The 24561-nt window shown below is 36.4% G+C and overlaps 3 protein-coding genes and 1 long non-coding RNA gene across 4 annotated transcripts; 1 reads left to right on the top strand and 3 right to left on the bottom strand.

The window, feature by feature from the left end:
- Nucleotides 1-229: 229 nt before the first annotated feature.
- Nucleotides 230-2531, top strand: LOC125263936. The gene is made up of 2 exons (XM_048183135.1): nt 230-748; nt 1582-2531. Exons 1-2 carry the CDS (start codon nt 343-345, stop codon nt 2529-2531), a joined length of 1356 nt encoding a protein of 451 aa, XP_048039092.1. The 5' UTR covers nt 230-342.
- A 1299-nt stretch (nt 2532-3830) lies between these two features.
- Nucleotides 3831-5862, bottom strand: LOC125263935. The gene is made up of 3 exons (XM_048183134.1): nt 5014-5862; nt 4747-4878; nt 3831-4550 (listed from the first exon to the last, which is right to left on the bottom strand). The coding sequence occupies exons 2-3, from the start codon at nt 4765-4767 to the stop codon at nt 3831-3833; spliced, it is 741 nt and encodes a 246-aa protein (XP_048039091.1). The 5' UTR covers nt 4768-4878; nt 5014-5862.
- Nucleotides 5863-6601: 739 nt separating this feature from the next.
- LOC125263934 lies at nt 6602-15711 on the bottom strand. The gene is made up of 5 exons (XM_048183133.1): nt 15557-15711; nt 10262-10534; nt 8034-8216; nt 7456-7893; nt 6602-7314 (listed from the first exon to the last, which is right to left on the bottom strand). Exons 1-5 carry the CDS (start codon nt 15636-15638, stop codon nt 7232-7234), a joined length of 1059 nt encoding a protein of 352 aa, XP_048039090.1. The 5' UTR covers nt 15639-15711; the 3' UTR covers nt 6602-7231.
- Nucleotides 15712-17676: 1965 nt separating this feature from the next.
- Nucleotides 17677-18380, bottom strand: LOC125264091. The gene is made up of 3 exons (XR_007183968.1): nt 18319-18380; nt 18104-18247; nt 17677-18007 (listed from the first exon to the last, which is right to left on the bottom strand). It is a non-coding gene; the product is annotated as an uncharacterized LOC125264091 (long non-coding RNA).
- Between the last annotated feature and the right edge of the window lie 6181 nt (nt 18381-24561).

Raw genomic sequence — 24561 nt, 5'->3', positions numbered from 1 at the left:
AGTTAGGAGGTTTTGTCACAAGCTCTTTAAAATCCTTTTCATTCGTTAAATATTTGTAAAACCCACATACAAGCGTAAATGGTGACCTAATTTTTTACTAGTGCTTTATGTTTGACTGAACTGTACAGTTGTGCTTATTTGTTGTTCTAAATATTATTGTTAATAAATATTATTTTATATAAATATGTCCATTAAGTAATATGGATTGAGTGAACATTACATTAATACGCCATTAGATGGCGGCAACACTTTACAGGAGAATGAGTCAGTGAAGCACAAGAGGCTTTTAAATTGAAAGGAACTTTTGCAAAAGTAAGTTGTTTTAGCGCTGTGGTGTAATGGATGTTACGGAAAAGGACAAATATAAAGATCGCTTTCCTCAGCGGACATTCAAACGGACTTGTATGGACCATTTCAACTGCTATTCGTCGAAGTAAGGAAGTGACGTCTTTGGTCCTCGGAAGTTTCCGGTTAGTTAGCGCGCACATTCTAAACATTGGCGGGAGGCGCTTCAGTTCAGTGATACTGCGACAATTTACAGATAATAAAATGTCCAAATTAAAATTAGGACCGTGTTGTTCGGTGGTTGGATGCTCTCTCAGGCCGGGAACTAACTTGCTTTCTGAAATCAAAGCGTTTAGATTTCCGAAAAACAAAACGCAACGCGACGCCTGGATTGCAGCAGTTAAAAGAGAAGGCTGGATACCAACTTGCAACTCTAGGATATGTAGCACACATTTTATCTCTGGTAAGTAAACCTTTATTTCACTGAATTATTTGTATTTTTATACGTTCATTATAGACTATAGTATGATGAATCATTTGAGTTAGCATTGTGGCTCCGTCATTGTTTTCATGTAGCATGTAACTTAACTAGATAGCTAACGTTAGCGTTTTGATACTTTTAGTGAAAAAGACAGGTTTTTATTTCCATTCCATTTCTAAATGTTCTGTGGGCTGTAATTAGGAAAGTAGCAGTTTACAATCATTGTATAACTAGCTGTCAGATGCAATGTATAACACTTAACAATAATGTTTTATTGTGTAAATAACAATAACGGCGTTATTTCGCAAAAGAACGACAAACAACATTTTTACAACACTTATTTTGTTAAATGTTAATTACGAAATGCACGACTGTTATTAATTTGTGTTAAACAATAAGTCTTCTTTAATAGTGCACATTAACCTGGTTAAGTTAAATATTAATTAAATTAATATTAACGTTGGTTAGTTAATTATTGAACATTTTAATGTTGTCAAACCACAAAAAACGTTGTGCTTTATGAACTTGTGAAAAATAACGTTATAAATTAGAATAAACAGTATAATATTAATGGTTCATGATACCTAAAATATTTACTTTTTTTTTTTTTACAGGGTAGTATACAGTGGTCATACTGATAGCTAGCTAGTTTGTTTTTAGATTACATAATTAAAAATTCACTGCTAGCATGAAATTGTGTTAACACAATTAATGTTTTGTTCACCATTCTTGGTCTTTGTCATCATCTATCTTCAACCAGTGATGTGTGAAATCTATAGCCTATCCCAATTATGTTGTTCTACTTTTGTCTTTAGGCAAGCCATCAGATGACCCTCTAAGTCCAGACTACATTCCATCAAAACTTCCTCACAGACCTGACAACTCCAGAAAGATGGACCGATATCAGAGGTCTCTAAGACGAGCATCGGAGGTCTCCGAGACAAGCATTAGAGTTCAGCCCACTGAGGAAGTTGAGGACATGGACATAGATGTGACAGAAGTTAAGTCCTACAATGACATGTGTGTTGGAACTGATCTCACTATGAGGGATATAGAAGAAATGCAGAACCTGAATTCATCTTATAAAGACCAAGTGACAAGCCTACAGTCAAAAGTACAAACACTCACCTGTGAAAGAAAACAACTAAAATCTGACGTGGATTTAAAAGATGATCAAACCATTCACTTCTATACTGGCCTTCGCTCATCCAAAGTGTTCTTCGCACTTCTGACTTATCTGACCACTGCTTGGAGTCCGAGAACGCTGAGTCCTCCAACACCTCTCCAGTTTTATTTGGTCTTGATGAAACTGAGACTTGGCCTCACGCATAAAGATCTTGCCTACAGGTTTCATTGCAGTTGTGCAACAATCTCTTCAATATTTCATGACTGGTTAGATGTAATGTCACAGCGTTTCAGCTCTCTAGTACATTGGCCTTCCAGGGAAGAGATTAAAAAGAGTCTTCCTGGCCTGTTCAAAAGCCCCCCATTCAGTTCAGTTAGGTGTATCATAGACTGCAGCGAAATTTTTATTGACCGACCAACATCACTAAGTGCAAGAGCGGTGACATACTCCAACTATAAGTCCCACAACACCATCAAATTCCTGTTTGGCATCAGTCCAACAGGGTCAGTCACTTTTCTTTCTAAGTCTTGGGGTGGGAGAGCCAGTGACAAAACAATCACCAAATCATCTGGGTTAATTGATCTTTTGGAAGAGGGAGACATTGTCATGGCTGACCGAGGGTTCAGTTTCCCTGAGTAAGGAGTCCACACTGCAAAAAATGCTGTTCTTACTTAGCTTGAAAAGATCAAGAGTTTTCTTGACAGTAAAAATTATTTTCTTGTTTTTAGGAAAAAAGGTCAAAATTATAGTTTTTCCTTAAAACAAGCAAAATTCAACCAAACGAAAACAAGATTATATAGGAAATAAGATTATTTTGCTTACCCCATTGCAGATTATTTTGCTTTTAGGAAAAACTTTTCCTGAAAACAAGAAAATATTTTTTACTTGAAGAAAATGTCTGTTCAAGAACTTTAAGATATTTTGACAGAAACGACAAAAACTCAAGTAAGAACAGCATTTTTTGCAGTCAGCTACTTATACCAGCTTCAACCCGTGGAAAGACGCAGCTTTTAGACAGAATTCTGTGTCACGTCACATGTCAAGGATGAGAATTCATGTGGAAAGAGCTATCGGCCGCATTAAAAAGTACAGCATTTTGCGACAAACACTCCCCATAAACTTGGTCAAACGAAGACGCAAAGACACGGTGGCAACTGTTGATAAAATACTACTGGTATGTTCTGCATTATCTAATTTGGACAAGTCATTAGTTCAGTAGAAAAAGACACATTAGACACTAACAAGTGGTTAGAAACCTTTTATTTTTTATTAATTGAATGATTGTGTACAGTATTAACATTGGTGGCAGATTTAAAACATGAAATGTGTCATTGTATATATTGTGTATATAGATTTATGTTTGATCTTTAATTTTTTTTTTCTAACTATCTGCAATTATTAAACATTTGTTAATTAGAACATTTGCTGTACTGCATTTGATTGAATTTTTGATTGCATTTGATATTTCACAACAATTAAATTAACTTTTAACAGATCACTAAGAAGGCTGTGTGTGATTTCACATTTATGTAGATTATGGTGAACATGCTGAACAAAACCATTGCTCACCTGGATGCCTTTTTAAGCCTACACATTTCAGATGAAACACCTTGTGACAGACAGAGCACTGTGTGACAGAGGTTTCAGACCTACGTTTACACAAACAGGAAGTCTCTGCGATCAGAAATAGTTTCTTCAATTTGTGTGTGCAAATTTCTGTGAGAATGTGCTGTCTGTAGAAGAGATCCAGTTTTGGCCTGATCTGAGCCCAGTACTCTTCAGAGAACTCTACCTTCTGTGTGTGGCAGTCCTCCGTTGTCCAAATGACAAAGTAAGAAGTTTTGAGTTCACACACTGCCATTTGCCCCTGAACTTGTGCATAGTATGCATGGTTCTTTTTAAGCTCAAAGTTTTTCCCTAGAACAGAAATCTTTGCTCTTAATTTGCATCAGTTATGGACATATTTGCATATTTTAAGGGGCATTTTATTTCAAGTGTAGAAGGTGGGCAGCATTTGCAATGAACTATTCCATCTGGGCTGGCGCCTAAATGAGGAAACTTTGGATTTACTACCAATCCAACTTCTTCCACTGATAAGCTGTCATGACAAGTCATCTGGTTTGAAGAAAAGGCTTCTCTAGCTAGTTTTTCACTGTTCTTACCCCAAGCTAAGGCTGGTGCATTTCTGCTTGATGTGTAGCCCATGATTTTAGATGTCACGCTAACATGACTTGTCTTGCATTTTAACACTTCGTTAAAGTGACTTGCAGTGATTCGGCCCTGTCTCTGCTCAAACCATTGTTTACAAGAGGACTGACCCAGTGTACTCTTCTGGAGATGGTTACAATTCAGTTCACTAAAGTAAGCAGGGATGGTTTGCATGATTTTATCCAACTCCTTTTGTAGTTCAGCTTGTGACAGCAAACTATGCTTCTCATCAAACAGATGTGTAAGGGGTTTTGGCATGCTAGCATCTACAGTGCTGTCAGTACAAGGTGTGTCACTCTGAACCATCACTTGTGCTTCCATATTAGAATCTGCCTCAGCTGTAGTCAGACTATCAACCCTGCCTGTGCTCTCCTGCTCTCCCTCAGATGCAGTGTCTGTGTCACTACCAAAAGTTATAGTGGTGAACAGTGCACAGTCTGGGATCTCATTCTGAAATGGGAATAATATTTACGTCATAGTCCTTTTTTTTTTTTTTTTTTTTTTTGAGTAGCACATGACACTACAGATATTTTCCAAAAACACAACTTTGCACGTTAAGAGTAAATGTATGCTGATGACTGTCTAGTTACATATTGTGTTTTTGCACATATTGTAATTTGTCAGGTTTCTGCAAATGTTTCCTTACCTTCAAGGACCTAAAAAGCATGCTTGGTGAGACTGGTGTGACTACAGTAGATGTGACGGGCTCCCTACTCTGAACTGGCCTTTGTCTGACAGGCTTGGAAAAGTCAATGTCTGCCACTGGTTTTGGATCAATCTAAAACAAAGTGGGATTATACTTTTTTTGCTGTTGTAGTAAAACCATGGTTAATTTTCGCAAAGGATGTAATGAATTAGAATTTAATAAAAATTAGAATAAAAAACACGTTAGCCAGCATTGAATTGCATGCACCTTCTTGTTTATTCATGACCACATGCAGGGCTCAGATGTCACAGATGGAGCATTAAAACCCTCTCTCACACACTGTTCCACAGCAACGAGAATCGCAGCAACATGGCTACACACTTCACCTAACCACAAACATTTAGAAACGTATGAAATAATTACGTATGTAATAGGTAATAATGGAACACAACAATTAGTTTACTACTAGAATTCAGTACGTCTTGTTCGCATAGACATACAAACTTACCCGGCCATGCAAGTGCAATGCCCACTAATAACCTCCCCGGTTCACCTTAGCAACGAACCACGCAGAGTATGTTTTCGACAACGTTTGACTTGCCCCGACTTCACCAAACACAAGAAAAAAATCGTCCACATTGTAGGAACAAATGTTTCCAACTTTTCCGCTAAGGAAGTAATTGTAAGCATCCAGACTACGATATGCCTTTACTGCTTCTTTCGTGTAGACGCACTCTGTCTCAACTAGATAATGATACACGTCTGGATAAGTTACTTTAGGTAAACGTTTAACGTTCTGAGTGAAAAGTTGTCGCCTCAGTGTTTGATTTAAAGGGTCCGGTAATTCCACGTTATCATCTATTTTTAGTTTTTGTAAATATCTTAACTGTTCTGTTTTAGCTAGACTTAAAAAATATGCGCTAGTCATTTTGTTTTGACAGCTTTGTGATTTAAAAATGGCGCCACCGGAAATGCTTAAGGACCAGACATGCGCAGTAGCATTGCAGCGCGTTTGTTTTTGTTTACTTCCTTGAAATGGTCTATAAAGGATATAATATTATGGACATCGACTTGAAGAATGAATGTAATGCAATATACCAGACACAGGTAATAGCCTACTTTCTCTCTCTCGCTCTCGCTCCTCTAATACTGTACAAAATTCAATGTGTTTCAATGAAGCGACTCAACGTTCCTTCGTTACTAGTTCTAAAGTGAGGTTTTAGAGTTAGTAACGGAGGCTTGGTCCAACTGACAACTTGAGTTTTGAATCAGTGGCGGAAGGAAGTAGTGCTGCACAAAAGAGGGTTTTAAAGACACTCCGTTGTTGTTCTTATTTATTTACACACTCGTGCCGTCGAACTGTTGTATAAACGCAATATCACACTCGTAGCCGTGCGATACAGCCATATCGCACGGCTACGAGTGTGATATTGCTCATATATACGGTCAAACCACAATTTGTTCAGACACCTTGAACATTTCATTCATTATTACAGTTTATTCACTATAGTTTTTTAAAAAAAAAGGTAATAAAATATGACGAGATCTCAAAGTTAAACTGTGTCAGAAAAAAATATCTTAATTATGTCAGATAACACTTAAGCAAACCATGGTCAGGTCAAAGTGTCTGAGTAATTTTTGGGTATAATATGTCACAGTTTACTATATACACATATACATATACATATATGTTTGAAGTTCACATAAATTTAGGTTTTCAAAAATGGTTTTCTCAGGGCCTTGTGGATGAATTTTGCAGCTGGTATGTCCACAAGCAACAATAAGTGTAATATTTCACCCCTGTATTAATCGTCCTCTCAGGTCTTTCTTTCTTGGCATTCCCAACATAAACCCTCTGGTTCTTTTTCAACACTGCAGCGTTCAGGATGTGGGTAATATCCATCTCCTTCAGTTTGGCTCAGTTCCTAGCTGTCTCACTGCACAAGAACACAACAGCCTAGATTAGTCTTTCACTAAAGAGGATTTACAGTGTAGAAAAATAATTGTGTTCGATTCCTGTTTATACTCCTGTATTACATTAAGCTTACACTGTAGACTTATTTCCTATGAAGACATTGGTTTGGACCTCAGTGACAGGTGTCATGTGCCATTCACAATGGTCCTTCAACTGAAAAAAAGTTATCTGCCACTGAAAGATCTGCCACTTTAGGTTCCTGCTTGGAAGTGCAGGCACTAGGGACACACAACTATTCTGGAACAGCTGGATCAATCACAGGCTGTGCTGACACCCTAACAAGCTTTTGGAGAAATACACATACTTTCTGCTTGGTCGGTCAAATCTTCAGACACCAGTGTGTGATTCTTCAGCTCTGTGATGGCATCAACCTCCAGTTGCACATCTATTTCTACTGAAGTGCAGTAACTGAATGGGATGTTGTTGATGTTAACCTCCAGACCTTCAGGTTTCGGCTCAGGAATGCTTGGAACTGAGACACTTTATTGCTCAGGAACTACCAGATCCTTTTCAATGTGCGCTTGCTTCGGAGATCCCAAAAAGCTTTTGGAAGAATGCACTAATTTTGTTCTTCCTCCTCACTTTGGTACTTTCTGAAAAAAAAAAGAAAAACATATAATACGCCTTTAGAAACATTTCCACAGATTAAACATGAATAATTAGTCCAACTTGTAAGAAATTTCGTTTTGCATCTAATTGTAATGTTGCATCTCAAATGTTTTTTTGACATTCACCTTTTGGGCTGTTCTCCTCAGGGGTTACAGGAGAAGCATCCATGCCACCCTGATCGATCCCACTGCTGCTCCCTGCCATTTCTGTTGAAGGTCCAGCTGGGTCGGTCAGATTTTCAGACACCAGCGTAGGGCTCTTCAAGTCTGAGATGGCAATGTTGACATCAACCTCCTGAACATCTGAGGATACAGGTTCCGGGACACATATTTCCTTTGAATTAGCCAGATCCAATTCAGGTTCTGGCACAGGAACGCTTGGAACTCGGACACTTGATTGCTCGGTAACAAAAAGATCCGTTTGAGATGTTGGCTCGACAGCACTTTTATCTGGGACACACAACGGCTCCGGAACAGTCAGATCCATCTTAGGCTTTGCTGAGATCCCAAATAGCTTTTGGAAGAATGCACTAATTAAATTCTTCTTCCTCACTTTGGTATTTTCTGGAAAAAAAGAAGAAAAACAAATGATTTGCTATTAGAAACCAACCACAGGTCAAACATGAATAATTAGTCTGACTTGTAAGATTTTTCTTTTGCATCTAATTGTAATGTTGCATCTCAAATGCTTTGTTGACATTAACCTGTTGGCCTGTTCTCCTCAGGGGTTACAGGAGAAGCATCCATGCCACCCTGGTCGATCCCACTGCTGCTCCCTGCCATTTGTGTTGAAGGCCTTGCTGGGTCGGTCAGATCTTCAGACACCAGCTGAACCACTTCTGAGATGACATTGTTGTCATCAGCCTCCAGCTGCACATCTTCCTCAGCTGGTACCCAGCAACTGTCACCGCAATAGAAGTCACTGTTGATGTACATCTCCAGACATACCTCTCTCACGGTGTCTGTTGTTTCGTATCTGATCAACAGAATTCAAACAGTATATAATGTCAGATGTTCAGTTGTCAAACTGTATGTGATACTTTGTGTGACACTTGCCTGGTCCTAATTCACCTACTTATTCTATGCCCTAAAAGTATGTACTGTTTTTATGAAGAAAAAGTACATACTTTTGAGTGTGTAGCAGATACACACACTTGTACTTTATATAGTCTTGTGAAGTCAGCGTTTAAATGTCAAAAATTTGTTTATTCTTATTCCAGCTCTTCTTTTTTAGTTCTTATTATTGTTTTAAACTATAATATAATGTAAATTATGTACAGCGGAGAGAATTGTAGTCGCACGTTAATCTGCCAGTCATGGATCTTTCATATGGAGAACTCTCCTCATGTTTGCATAATGATGCATTTAAAAGTTAATGACTAAATGAATCGTTATAAAAGTTCACAATGGTGTTGCAGATGAAATATAATGTGGATAACATTTAATAAATATCTTTTCGTCAGGTTAGGTATTGATTATTAATCACAACCCCCTTTATCTTAACCGCTCTGCTTAACCGTCGGTCTCGCACATCCGTCATGTTTGTAGTTTTTTAACACTTTTCAATCGTGTATGTAGTTCTAATCAAATCCTCATCCACAGCGCAATGGGTTGTGGGAAACATTAGCCGTTAAGAGTGTGAACGGATCTGCACTTCGGATTCTAACTGGAAAAAGACCACCCGGGTATCTTTGGAATACTCATTTCAACATATTACGATTTGGGACACAGTAATTTTATTTTCGAATACTAGGATGGATAGTATTTGAATTGGGACGCAGCATATGTGTCTTGTTGTCATTCCACAGTTGCAATAGAAATGCTATGGCTAACCTAGTGTGTGTATGTGTATATATATACAGTACAGTCCAAAAGTTTGGAACCACTAAGATTTTTAATGTTTTTAAAAGAAGTTTCGTCTGCTCACCAAGGCTACATTTATTTAATTAAAATACAGTAAAAAGCAGTAATATTGTGAAATATTATTACAATTTAAAATAACTGTGTACTATTTAAATATATTTGACAAAGTAATTTATTCCTGTGATGCAAAGCTGAATTTTCAGCATCGTTACTCCAGTCTTCAGTGTCACATGATCCTTCAGAAATCATTCTAATATGCTGATTTGCTGCTCAATAAACATTTATGATTATTTTCAATGTTGAAAACAGTTGTGTACTTTTTTTTTTTTCAGGATTCCTTGATGAATAGAAAGTTCAAAAGAACAGCATTTATCTGAAATACAAAGCTTCTGTAGCATTATACACTACCGTTCAAAAGTTTGGGGTCAGTAAGAATTTTTATTTTTATTTTTTTGAAAAGAAATTAAAGAAATGAATACTTTTATTCAGCAAGGATGCATTAAATCAATCAAAAGTGGCAGTAAAGACATTTATAATGTTACAAAAGATTAGATTTCAGATAAACACTGTTCTTTTGAACTTTCTATTCATCAAATAATCCTGAAAAAAAATATTGTACACAAATATTTTGTACAATTGTACACATTAAATGTTTCTTGAGCAGCAGATCAGCATATTAGAATGATTTCTGAAGGATCATGTGACACTGAAGACTGGAGTAATGATGCTGAAAATTCAGCTTTGCATCACAGGAATAAATTACTTTGTGAAATATATTCAAATAGAAAACAGTTATTTTAAATTGTAATAATATTTCACAATATTACTGTTTTTTACTGTAGTTTTAATTAAATAAATGTAGCCTTGATGAGCAGACGAAACTTCTTTTAAAAACATTAAAAATCTTAGTGGTTCCAAACTTTTGGACTGGACTGTATATATATGAATAATTAAGTTGGGTATATTCATGTTAAACAGTATGAATGTTCCTCACTTGATTCATCGTGTTTGTTGTGAGGTGGTGATAATAAAAATCATGTGCATGTTAAACTGTATGAATGTTTCTCACCTGAATTATCGTGTCTCATGCGGTCCATGATAATGTGGACGTTCACATTAAACCACTGTTCTTTACTCTTTCTGGACTGAGAGCCTTTTTCCCAGTAATCCTCCTTCAGTTTCTCTTTCATCCACTGTTGTTTGGGAATCTTTCTCTTTTCTTTACTATTGTAATAGTCGATCTGTGTGTCGTCCAGCAGACCCATAGCAGTGAATTCATAGATGCCCGGCAGATCCACAGGTTTAGACAAGGCTGTGTAAATGTAATACAGCGAGTGTTTCTCTGCAATGAAAAGCGATAAAATACCCATAAAAAGGCAAGAAAAAACTAATTATTATAAAGCCATTACTTTTATTATTTTAGATTCAGCCTCTTGGATAATTTTATTTCATTATTTTTTATTACTTTTACCCAGAGGCTAAGAAGTTTTTGTGTAACTGGGTCAATTTTACTGACAATACTCTGGTTCAATGTAACCCAATATTTAAAACCAAACGATCCATTTGTCAATGGATATTTTATGTTCTGATCCTGAAAGAAAGTAAAGTTTACATTATTATGACTTGATAAAAAATGATTACTCTCAATTATTAATAAAAGCCATAATTATAAAATAAAAAGTCAAAATTATGACACTACATCCTATGACATACTACATACTACACATTTTTTAAACAGAACAAGATATACAGAATATACAGAACAGTATACAGAAATATACAGAATCACCCATGATTAATGGGGAAAAAAAATCATGAAAGATATTAAACTCTAAAACACACTGGGCTAGGTAAATATAGGACAGAACAAATATTAAACATTTAGAAGTAGCCTAATTCAAGTCTAACTGACCAGTCTCTGTCTCATGCTACTAGTACTTATTTTTTAGACACTGATATCTATTCCATTAAGTACTAGTACTTCTTCATTAGCTACTAGTTCTTATTTTTAAGGTACTAGTATTCAGTGTTGGGGAAACTCACTTTTAAAAGTAATACATTGCAATAACGCATTACTCCCTACAAAGGTAACCAATTGTGTTACTTAGCTCCCTTTCAGCCGGTCACGTTTGACGTTCGTCAGTAGTGACCGACGAATTGGGATATCGCCAGAGAGCTCTATCAGCTTCAAATGAACTAAAACAAGCCAATGGAATTGGTGTGCATTATTTGCAATACTTCTGCAAGTGTTAGTGTGAAGGGACATTACAGCAAGGCCACAAGCTTCCAGTGTGAGCCTCTTGAGCTATTTATACAGCTCTCAACTGCTGTTTTCACAGCATTATTTGACCAGTTTGGTTTGTGATTTGGGCCGGTTCCTCTGTGCATGTGACTCAGGGAATGGTGTACCAGCACAAAAGAACAGAACTGAATTTCCCCTTCTAAAAGAGCTTCACAGATGAACTCTGCATCTTTTTTTTAAATGTCATTTCGTCTGTGAGTTACTGGATGTGGTCGTTCCCTGGTCCCCGCTGATGGTCACAATTGTTGTGTCACATGCCTGGGCGTTCAGCATGCTGAAGCAGATTTTGTGGATAGTTCATGTTCTCACTGCAGGAACATGACTATCTCAGTGTTGAGGTCTAGACTCTAGGGGGGTCTAGGGGGGTCCCCTCCCCTATAACCCGTTCAGCCGTTTTCTCTGGCTCTAGCCAGGGGAGCAGCATGTCGGCGTGTAGGCAGGGTGATTTGAAGATTATGGTCAGATCGGCGCTCTGTGGGTCCCTTTCCCCTCTACAACACTGCAGCCTGTGGTGTTACCAGAGGATCGCACTGATCCCTCTGTTAAGCAACCAGTCGTTTCCTTTGGTGCGCCGGCGGATGACCAGATGTTGATTGCGGCATCAGAAGGTGAACAAAAGTCCTCGGGAGATGAAGACTCGGCTGCGTTGCCTCCCTCTGGGAGTGTAGCATTGCCTGAGTTGATGGCTATGCTTTCCCGGGCTGCCGAGAAGGTCGGGCTCGTCTGGAATCCAAAACCATCTCTTCGTTACAGGTCTATCAGGCCAAAGCGCCCATGGACATGCCCCAGGGTGGTCTTGACCAACAGCTTCTGGGCGAGCTGTGCGCCGCCACTGACCTTGCCCTCCAGGCGACTAAGGTGATGGTGCTTTCTGTTGGTCAGGTGATGGCTACTCTTGTAGTCCAGCAGCATCACCTGTGGCTGACCTTGGCAGACATGAGGGAGACCGATAAATATCGGTTCCTGGACTCCCTCGTGTCTCAGGTCAGCCTATTTGGCGACGAGGCCGAGAGCTTCATGTAGCAGTTCTCGGCCATACAGTAGCAGACTGAGGCTATTAAACACGCTCCTGCTTCTTCTTCTTTCCTGTTTTACGGTGGTTGGCATCCAGCTTATTGGTGCATTACCGCCCCCTTCTGCTCTGGACAGTGACGCTGATGACGTGTTATCTGGTGCACCCGAGCTTCGTTTACAGTCTGTGGGAGAGACGCACGCTGTAAACAAAACAACCTTCGCAAACATGTCTAACAAACATGTTTTGCTCAGCCATATTTATTTGAACCCGAATACACGGACGAAGAACTAATAACACGTCATCAGCGTCACTGTCCAGAGCAGAAGGCGGTGGTAATGCACCAGTAAGCTGGACCACCGTAAAACAGGAAAGAAGAAGAAGCAGGAGCGTCACTGTGGAGTGAAAGCTGATAAACAACTGACCTGGAAGAGAATACAATGCTGAATAAAGTCGCATTTTTTGGACCAAAATCTATTTTAGATGCTTCAAAACCTTCTAACTAACCCACTGATGTCACATGGACTACTTTGATGATGTTTTTATTACCTTTCTGGACATGGACAGTCTACCGTACATACACTTTCAATGGAGGGACAGAAAGCTCTCGGACTAAATCTAAAATATCTTAAACTGTGTTCTGAAGATGAACGGAGGTCTTACGGGTTTGGAACGACATGAGGGTGAGTCATTAATGACATAATTTTCATTTTTGGGTGAACTAACCCTTTAAAGAGGAAAAAATGAATTTAAATGATTTTAGCAAATGGTTGCAATATAACAAAGAGTGAAAAATTTAAGGGGGCCTGAATACTTTCTGTACCCACTGTACATGTCTGATTTTTAATTTGCAACCTCTTTTGGGTTCAACAAACTAACAAAACAAAACATAAAACAATCACTGGGTTTGTCCATATTTAACCCAACTTGAGTTGTTTTTTACCCAACATTTTTAGAGTGAATTTTGAGCACAAATCACAGGAATAATCAATATGAAACTTCTCTAACACACTTTCAGCTGGTTATCTATGTAACATTTTGAATGTACCCTCTTTCACTTTATTGTATATATATATATATATATATATATATATATATTTAACAAATATTCAAAGCTTAGTTTATATTTCTAAATATACTGTTCCACAATGAGCTTATACTCCTAATATATTTATTATTACAATTCTGTTTAAGGATATCTCCCATCTTCTGTCCTATCTGGGTTTGGACTGAAATTCTAATTTTTCCAAGAATTCTGTATAGGTTAATAAATTGCCATTTGAATTTAAAAGTTGTCTATCTAATAAAATATAATTTTGGTACCAGATCTTGTAGAAGAGAGATCTATTTGGGATTCCACATAACATCAAAGTCATGGAATTATGATGTCAGAATCTGGAAGACTGCTGGTTAAAGATTTTTCAATGGGGGTTTTATAAAGTTTTATTTATTTATTTATGATTAAAATACAGCCTGTGGTAAAAAGAACTTGACAATACTTTGATGTTTTGTTTGGAGTGCGAGTGTGTGTGAAGTTTCTGTTGTAGAACAAAACGTCAAAGTATCATCAAGCTCTGTTTTCCACAGTCTTTATTTCATAACTTGAATGTTTGACTTCCGATGTCACTTCCAGTTATTTTACCAGTACAAAAACAGCCCTTTATACTGCTTTATACTGCAAACTTTTAATCATCATATTATTATTTTAATCTCACTATGTGGGAATGTGATATTTTTCTATCTCTATTTTATTTGTCTTGTATTTTACTGAAGGGCTAGGATCCCTTTTCAGACAATGCAATTTGCAAGACCTGTTTCCCGTTTTGCTGTCAAAGGCAAAGAATGGGAACTAAGAACCAAGAACTCTCTGCTTACCTAAAACCCCACAAACTAGACTCAGAAGTTTATTTTTCTTTTCTGCTTCCACTCGGCTCATCTCTACTGATCAACAATAAATAACATTGATATTCTCCAGCTCAGGCTTTTGGTTCAACATAATCATAACACCACTTTAGTGCAAACCGTTTAACTTTTTTTGGCACTTTGTTATTTTTCTAGTTATTTACAAGAGACAATATGGTTTATAGCCCAATAGTTTGTCAAAAGCGTAAAGGGATGCTTTACTTGATCTTAAAGGAGATCCTACTGACAAAAGTGGTGCCATTGTACTTCAACAAACTGCAGATTGTGTAAAGAAAATTTGTGAATGTTTACATGCTGACCTTACTAACAAATTTTAAACTTAGCTACATCCACTCTAAGTTGTTGTAACATTTTGAAAAGGGAGAAAAAAATGCAAGCAATTTTCTTTATAACTCCTGTTATATATACACTACCTAAAGTTCATAAAGGTCTGATATGATTTTGAAGAATCAACACTTAGAATAATTATTCTTTTATTGAATAATTTGTACCTACTTTGCCATTGTATGTAAGTGATTCCATGGACTTTATCGAATCACTATATGCTGTTGTCAAGTTTTTTTCTCTCCTTGTTTGATGTTCAGAATTTATATACTAACATTCCCATACGGATGGTTTATGGGCAAAGGAACAAAAACAAAGATCGGCTGATGCAAAACCAGTTATGTCTATTGGATCTAATGAGTATTGTCCTATTTGTTTCCAGAATTATTTCTTCTTAAAAGTGAAAAGAACAGCTATTGAGATTGATTGATTGATTAAGATTTAACCTAATGAAGGTGATCACCTGTTGTCTATAAAGAGTTGTATCCTATTTCACAAAGTTTGTGCCCAATGAAGACCTGATGGTTGAAACATACAAACTACGATAAAGTTCTGGAGCAGTTATATCAGTGTGAACATCAGGGTTTTTTTTTTTTTTAATCAAAATTTCAGTCAAGTTATTTGGACTGCAAAAAAATCATACATTTAGAAACATAAAACACTCATATTTTGGCATAAATTTGTAATTGTAATTGCATTTCTAAAAAATATATGCTTGTTACTTTCACTTTGATTCTATGAAAAGTGCAGATAATAATAATAATAATAATAATAATAATAATAATAATAATAATAATAATCACCTGCTTGAATTGAAGGCAAAGTCCCATAAAGAAGAAAAACACAAAGCAGAGTGAAGATCTTCATCGTGACACTCGTGCACATGACTGAAAGCCTTATGTATACTATTTCATGGTTATAGGAAATCTAGCCTCTTTGAAATGTGTTTAAGCAAAAAGCACATCTCCTGAAATCTGGTCTGATGCGCACTGCAGTGACCTTTAAAAAAACTAAACAAAACCAAAAAAAAAAAAAAAAAAACACTGAGGTTTGTAAAAGCTATGTGAAAGTTGCTCTTAAATGACTGTCACAGGACAGACTTCAAAAACACTTCAAACTGCAGTTGTTTACTGCGATAAAGAAACTTTGTACTGAACATTTAATCCCTGGACATAGTTGTTATAAGCTATAAATCAGGTCTGCCATTTTCACATTTATTTAGTAAATTAAAAAACAAACAACAAAAAACATTTAATCCCTCTCTCTGACTGTTAAACCACTATAGGCAACATGTGACCCACTGACAAAACAGAATAAGGAAATGAGATAGAAATGTCCCCAAAAAATGGATAGTTTCTTCTCATTTCTTATTTGTGAATCCTCTTTTCCTCTCCTCATTTCCTTTCCTTGCATTTTAGCTCCACTCCCTTAGGATGTGAAGATACACCTGTGTCCTCCTCTGTGTCCTGCTCATAACTCCTCAGAAAGCTTCCTTGCTCCTCCTCATTCCACGCCTCCTTGCAGTGCAGGTAGAGAGGTGTCCTTAACATATATTTGTGCATCTCGCTCTATTAATTTGTGCATACAATTATTTTTTGTGAATTTCTTTACATTTATTTGTGGATCATAATCTATTTATTTGGTATTATGGAACAAAAATACCCCTATAAGTTTTAATCAACGCTAGTTCTTTAGAAATAGTCATACTCTGCTCGCCTCTAATTCCTTATGTACATCACTTGAACCTTCAATAAAATAATCATTCATAAAATTTAAAAAGGTTGAAGTGAATTACAAGGGTGTTTGCAGTGGGCTGTTTACATTAATCTTGCGTCATAAAAGCATTCTGAGGTGCAAATACTTTCTCAGACTCGGGGTTCGATCGATGTGCCCGAGTGCAAGATGAGAGAAATATAAACAAAGCCTTACAAATAAGATGGCGCCATGAGCACAGGTGTTGAGACTTAGCACACATCAACAGAGCTGAATTTAGGTAATAAAACAGACTTTTTTGATTTTTGAGTCTGTGCCTTATTTGGATGTTAAGTGCTACTTGTGTGCTACGGTTTGTTCACTTTTGAGAAACAGGTCAACTGATAAGAAAAGGAAAAATTCTGTGAAGAAGAAGAAATGGCTGCTGACATGGAGGCATCAGCCAGCTCTGCTTATGCCTGCAACCCCTGCAAACAAGCCTGCAATATATATATTATATATATAAAATTTGATATAACTGAACATAATATTTGAATGTTAGGCCAAGGTTACCTTGACCTTGTATCTACTTATTTTGTTGTTGTTGTTGTTGTTGTTTTTTAGTCATACATCAGTAGTCAGTAGTGGTCACCGTTTAAGTCTGTCAGTGTTCCTGAAAAATAACAGTTTTGTACATAAAGTGACCTGATTGAGTTATTACTTTCTATATCGCAAGAAATTTTTCTACCCAAATTGGGGGGATTGTTGCTCCAGTAAGACCCCTTTTTACTCAATTTATTGGACTAGGTCTAAGGTTCCTCTTCAGGGCACACATAATTGGAGATGGATTTACACCTACAACTCAAGATTGACCATGTGGCACATAGTTTAGGTCATCAGCATCATTTCTCCAAATCAGGACTAAGAATTGCCTCATCTTCCTCATCCTGTTCTGTATGCAGCATTTCAGCCATTTTAGTATGGACCAGCCATACTGACACTCTGGATAAAGAAAATCAAAAGCACAGGAACATTTATACACATCAAACTGTTATATATACTTATTATATAATGTCACTGTCGGACAGAAACCTTGTATGTCCAAAACTGTTACTTTTCAGGAACACTGACAGACATAAAGGGTGACCAAGAGCATTGATTTATGACTAAAAAATACAAATTGTGTTTGTTTATAAATTAAGAAAAGAAAAATAAACAATGATTTGTGGAAATCTAAAACAAGATATTTAATGAATACCTGGAATAAACAAATGATAAAATACATTTCTTTCAAAGATTCAGCAAAAAACACTCAGCCTTGATTGAAATAACAAAGGGAATGAATACGGGTCATTTTAGACCCATGTTATGCATTAGAAGAGGTTTGCATAGCTTGTGCATCAAAGAGTAAAAATTAAGCTCAGAATTGATTCAAGAGAGAATCGCGATGTACCTCAGAATTGATCCACAAAATTGTGATGCATCGATTTACTGTCCCAGCTCTTGAACAACACTTGAAGAATCTTTAAAGTTCAGCGTTCTGCTTTAGATTTCAATACTTCCTGAAAAAGATGAACATTTAAAGACTTAAATTAATAAATCTCACAAATATGAATATATGTAAAATCAGTGTGTAAGAAATGACATCAATCATGTACCTGATGTGTGAATATGTGCTTGATCTCGTTCAGCTCTTCTGGATCTGATGTCATAAACCAGAAGGATGACAGTAGCCACGCCCACCAGAGCAGAGAGGACCAATCGGATCACAGCTTCAGTTGAACCACAGCAGTGGACAGAGTCTGAGGAATAAAACTCAGTCAATAAAGGCTAATATCAGCACTGACATTAACTAATATCAGCTCTGCTGTACCTGCACATGTGTGACAGAGGTGAGTGATGTCCAGATGTTGAGTCTGGTTGCTGATGGGATTGTTCAGCACACAGCTGTAGGTGTTTTTATCCTGATATTCCACCTCCAGAGCTAGAGAGAGACTGATGCTGAGATCAGACACACTGATGCTGGACAGTAAACTGTTTCCTTTGTACCAGGAGAGAGTCACATGACTCACATTCACAGCTGAACACACCAATGAACAATTAGATGAAGAACATTGAGAAGAGTTACTGCTGATGACAGGAACAGGCAAATGACGAGCTGGAAAACACGAGCGAATAAACAGAAATGAGAAAAAATCTAATCAACAATCTTATTTTTGGTTCAAGCTGTGCATTGAGTCAGTGTTTATATGATCTATCATCTCAAATTATAAAACGGTTCAACATTTATTCAATATGTAAATAGTTAGTAAAAACAAGAATACTGTAAGAACAGTGCAGTTTATCTCACCATAGACAGAAACACTGAATGTTTTTAATGGTGCATCACTATCACTTGTCAGTAGTTGATAATATCCAGCATGTTTCATTGTGATGTTTGTGATGGTCAGAGATCCAGTTTGATGATCCAGCTTCAGTCTGTCTCTGAATATCCCATCAAGAACATCATTGTTTACAGTGATGCCATTGAACTCTTTATTGATTCCAGCTATTACAGTGTATGTCTCTCCAAACCGCCACTCAATCCAATGATATATTTCAGAATAAGGAGAGTTTAGAGTGACTGAATCTCCCTCCATCACTGACATGTCTTCATGTCCAAACCCACCTGAAGATCAGAGTTTTTCACTGATTAAAGCTTTAAATCATTTTATGTTGGTTTGATGAAGCTTCACTAAACACTTTTAATCATTTAAATGTGAAGTGAATATTATTCTGCAGCAGTACAAAGACAAAATATGATGTACAGATGCCAGGTTCTAGGGGAAAAGGAATTGGAATTGAAAAAAAAAATATTAATAATAAGACGCAGGTTGAAGAGCAAGCAAAGGCAGCACAACAGGAACAAGATGAGTGAAATGATGTAACTAATGCAACAACAGCAACAGCAAATGCAGCCAATGCAGACTATGCTGCTTCAGCAACCGCAATGGCAAGTATTACTAGCCTCATTGAAATTGTCAAATAAATAGTGATTCTTTTAATCTTTTACAGTGTTTTGCTATTTAAAATAATTTATTTCTTTGTGATTTCATTCATAATTTTTTTTTAACATAATTTGGCACATTTTAATAACATTTTGTGTTAGTATACTATATGTATATTGTGTGTGTTTATAATAATAAAAAAATCAAAAATACTGTGAGCACTTTTTATGAAGTATTGAATCAAAATGAACTCTCACATATTTATAGAAGGCTAAATGTATCCACTAACCAATAAACATAATTAAATGGAGAGAATTTAGTCCAAGAAACACAGTAATTACAGGGAAATTCCAGAAAAAATAAATAACTAAGAAAATTAAATAAATGAAGTTTCAGTATGAAACAATTTTTTTAAATGACAAAAAAACAAACAAAAACAACAACAACAACAACAAACAAACAAACAGTTACAGTAATATTCAAATACATATTTAAGGAAATAATATATAAAGATTTCAAAAGAACAGCAACTGTCACATGATCACTCCCTGAAGTCAGTCTGGAGTATCACACTAGTGACATACATCTTCACTGTAATTTAACACACACAAGATGCTTTTCAGTACCCTCTGATCCACCAAAATCAACAATATGTGTTCACACCACATGAATCAATGTCTGTGGAGTAACTAGAAAATAAAAATCCAATTTCATTTGCATTATCTTTTCATATTTCCTATATATAACATATATGTTGTTGTTACGTTCACATTCATTTTTGTGACAATTGCAATGAACATTGTGGTTTAATGTGTGTATGTCTCTTCAGCGCCCCTGTGAAGTTCACTTAATTTCTAGAATTTAGTTTAAATTTTACTTTAGCTGCTTGTTTAACCTGACAATTTCAAATAACTATTACTCTTAGATGGTGTTTACAATTAAAAATTAATCATTGGTTATGTATTAATTTAGATATTTGATTATTCTGGGTATCCCATACTTTCAATTATTCGTTCATTATAGACCCATATCACTTAAAGTCACACACCCTGGGTTCCTCACAACACAAATTCGTCAGTTTCTGATTCTTATTCAGAGGGTGCAGAGTTTACTAATGCATGACTCAAACCGCCACATGCTCGTTCCTACAAAAACACAGTTTTCTTAGTCACACAGTTTTTTTTTTTAGTCACACAGTTTTTTCTTGGTCACACAGTTTTCTTATCAACTTGCTAAGCCAGTTGATAGACAAAAATCAAAAAGTCCCATGATGTGCCCACATGCTCCTTTCATTGAGCCTTTAGTTTTAATCGATCCTGACACAGATTTGCAGAAATATGGACTCCAATAATTTACTGGTCATAATCCAGAGTAAATCAAATATAACATTTTATTTGTCAAGTAAAAATGTATCATGCAGAGTTGAAGTAAGCAGTTTTAAGTTTTAGTGCCACAATCACAGAAATCACCATGATTGCGATTTTTCGTCTGCAACAGCCAAAAATTGTGCAGGGTATCCAAGGCTTTAAATACCCAGACCAGGGTATAAGGAAATGATATAAGATATTTAGTCTTGTTTCCTGGGGGATCTAAATTAAGTGCACTTAATTTAGATCCCCCAGGAAACAAGACTATGTCATACTCATACAGTGATCTGGACATATCACATCTGATTAATAGCTAGGCTATTAACCCTGAGTTAGATGTACAGGGTTTTAGAGCCTAATAGTAACCAAGGTAACTAGATTATTGTTTAGGGTAAATCACTATGATTGTTCAGCAGCTGCTAGTGTGTGCTATTAATAGTAGCGGGCTTTGTTTCACTTGAAATAGGCCTACACTCTGAATAATCTTGTTTTTCGTTTGCATTAAAGGGCACCTATTATGCAAAATTCACTTTTACATGGTGTTTGACCATAAATGTGTGTTGGCAGTGTGTGAGCAAAACCACCCTAGAATGAGAAAAATCCACCCAGTGGTTTTTTTACAATCTCAATAATTCATAAGCACTGTATCAGAACGCCCTGTTCTAAGATTGCTCTCACTGTGACGTAGAATTGCGCTAAGCCCCACCCACGTGGTTTGATTGACAATCTGGTTTTGGCATAGACCCCGCCCTCGGTGATCGGTCAACCATCCTCCATTGTTTCAACGACAGCCAGTAATGTCTCCTAAGAAACTTAAGTGTTCTGTTGTGGGATGTCATAATGAACATAGTAGTTTTCACTTACTTCCGACATCAGAGCCACTGAAAACGCAGTGGATGGATTTTATTTACGAAGGAAAGGCGCCACTCAAAATTCCAAAATACGTTTATGTTTGCGCGAATCATTTTTGACTGACTGTTTTGAGAACGAGGGTCAATTCAAAGCAGGTCTTGCTTCAAAGTTAATCCTCAAGTATGGATCGTTGCCTACTGTTCGCGATCCAACGTCACCTCCAGAAGAAGTAAGTGTATTTAATGTTTTTTGAGCAAATAGTCATTTCAGTCGATGTCAGCCAATTCAATAACAAATGAGTCTAAAGTTGTTGTTGTCGTCGTCGTAGAATGTCTGTGTATATAATTTAAACCTTTTTTGTATAGTGTGTATCCACACGTAGCCTATATATATATATTTTTTTTTAAAGATATTGTATTAAAAACTGTGTATGTTTTCTGTAAAGACAAGACATCAAAATTGCTATGTTTATACAAAGGCCAGCACATCGACACGAAGCTGTAGAACGAGGGATATTGGCGTGCAGACAGAAACATCACAGCTATGCAGACAGTTTTATGTCACGTATTATTTTTTGCAACAATTACAAATGTAAATAAATTAATACCTGTTCTATCTCCCTGCAGCATATATTTTCTGGTTCTGTAGCCATCTTCTCACATTTGCCACATAAGCACCTGTACGACAAGTAATGTCAACATGACGCAACCGTTCCCTCGCATAAATATAATTTCATTTGTACTTAGCAAACGTTATCACAGTATTTGTGTTTGTAGTTTCAAAAAATTGCGCGAACGTTATCACAGTGTGTGTGTGTGTGTGTGTGTGTGTGTGTGTGTTGCACATCCATAATTGCAAAGGGGACGCGATTAAAACTCTATAAGTACATAAATGTATCAAATAACCATTCAGAGACGTCCTGCTCCATTCTCAATTGTGTTTCTTCTGCCGGAGTCTCTTCATCATCTGGGTCTGATTCCGGTTCAAACATGTACGGCTGAATGCCATACAAAACAGCGGGTCTCTCACTCTCAGCCATTCTGCTTCTACCGTTTTTGCCATAGGTATGCAAGTTACGCCCTCATCCAAAGGCAGGGCGGGGATATGCAGCTCATTTATATTTAAGGTGGTACACACCAAAACAGCTCTTTTTAAAACAGGCCCCAAAAATGACATTTTCAAATGGTTATAATAAATTAACTGTGGGGTATTTTGTGCTGAAACTTCACAAATACATTCTGGGGACACCCAAGACCAATATTACATCTTGTAAAAAGGGGCATAATAGGTGCCCTTTAAGATTATTTTTATTACCACACTGGCAATTATTGAGTAAAGTAATATTATCAATAACTGCCAAATAAAGGTAGAAATTTACCTTTTGTCTCTGTTGTGGCGCTTGAGCATGACATGATCAATTTCAGCTGGGAGCACAGACCACATTATTTAAAAATAACAGTTATATGTAACCCAGTTGAAGATAGTGATCTAAATGTACTTGACCTTAATACTGCTAACTGTGTATTTTTAAAAACAAATGAATAAAGAACTACTAGAACTCTAAAGACAAGATTTGGAATATCATCCCTGAATTAATTTTTGAAAAATTGGGGGGTTTAGAATATTTTTGAGGTGTAATTTTGATGTAAACAAGGTTCCAATAAAGCTTTCTTCTTTTCACAAATAGTTTTTTTTTTTTTTTTTTTTTTTTTTTTTTTTATGGATGCTCATTTTTAAGCATAATTTTTCTCCACACAACTCTGTGATTTAGAACAACAACAAAAAAAAAAATCTTTATTTTACAGAAATTGGTACGATAATGGTATAATTTTGGTGAGAGAGCTCTTTAATTAGTGACAGAGACACTCTTTAATTAGTGTGAATTCCTGAATTATTATAATATCCCTGTAACTGCTAAGGAGTTTGCAGCAGTAGGCTATTTGATGCCATTCCTAGAGGTCTTATTCAACTTTCATCAGGCAATATATCTTCTGAGCTTATTCCCTTATATACAGATCAATCAAGTATTAATGGTGTGAAAATTATAGATAAAAAAAATATATATATAACTTTTATATTCAAAATTTATGCATAAGTACATTATTGCCTAAATGCAAACCTTTTTGGAACTCAATGTATAATCAGATTGAATGGAAAGAGGTCTGGAGTTTACCCAGTACTGCCTTACCAATAAAGTTAAAGGTGCCCTAGAATCAAAAATTGAATTTACCTCGACATAGTTGAATAACAAGAGTTCAGTACATGGAAAAGAGTTTCAAACTCCATTGTTTCCTCCTTCTTATGTATATCTCACTTGTTTAAAAGACCTCCGAAGAACAGGCGAATCTCAACATAACACAGACTGTGACGTAACAGTCGGGATCATTAATATGTACGCCCCCAATATTTGCATATACCAGCCCATGTTCAAGGCATTAGACAAGGCAGTATTAACATCTGGAGCAGTACAGCTGAATCATCAGACGTTATGCAGGTAAGCAAGCAAGGACAATAGTGAAAAATGGCAGATAGAGCAATAATAACTGACATGATCCATGATATTATGATATTTTTAGTGATATTTGTAAATTGTCTTTCTAAATGTTTCGTTAGCATGTTGCTAATGTACTGTTAAATGTGGTTAAAGTTACCATCGTTTCTTACTGTATTCAGAGACAAGAGCCGTCGCTATTTTCATTTTTAAACACTTGCAGTCTGTATAATTCATAAACACAACTTCATTCTTTATAAATCTCTCCAACAGTGTGTAATGTTAGCTTTAGCCACGGAGCACAGCCTCAAACTCATAGAGAATCAAATGTGAACATCCAAATAAATACTGTACTCACATGATCCGAAGCATGCATGCAGCATGAATGACGAACATCTTGTAAAGATCCATTTTGAGGG

Source organism: Megalobrama amblycephala, linkage group LG3 (genome assembly GCF_018812025.1).
Source record: "Megalobrama amblycephala isolate DHTTF-2021 linkage group LG3, ASM1881202v1, whole genome shotgun sequence".
Classification (NCBI taxonomy): domain Eukaryota; kingdom Metazoa; phylum Chordata; class Actinopteri; order Cypriniformes; family Xenocyprididae; genus Megalobrama; species Megalobrama amblycephala.
Note: the sequence above shows the minus strand (reverse complement) of the source record. Positions and strands in the feature narration are given on the sequence as shown.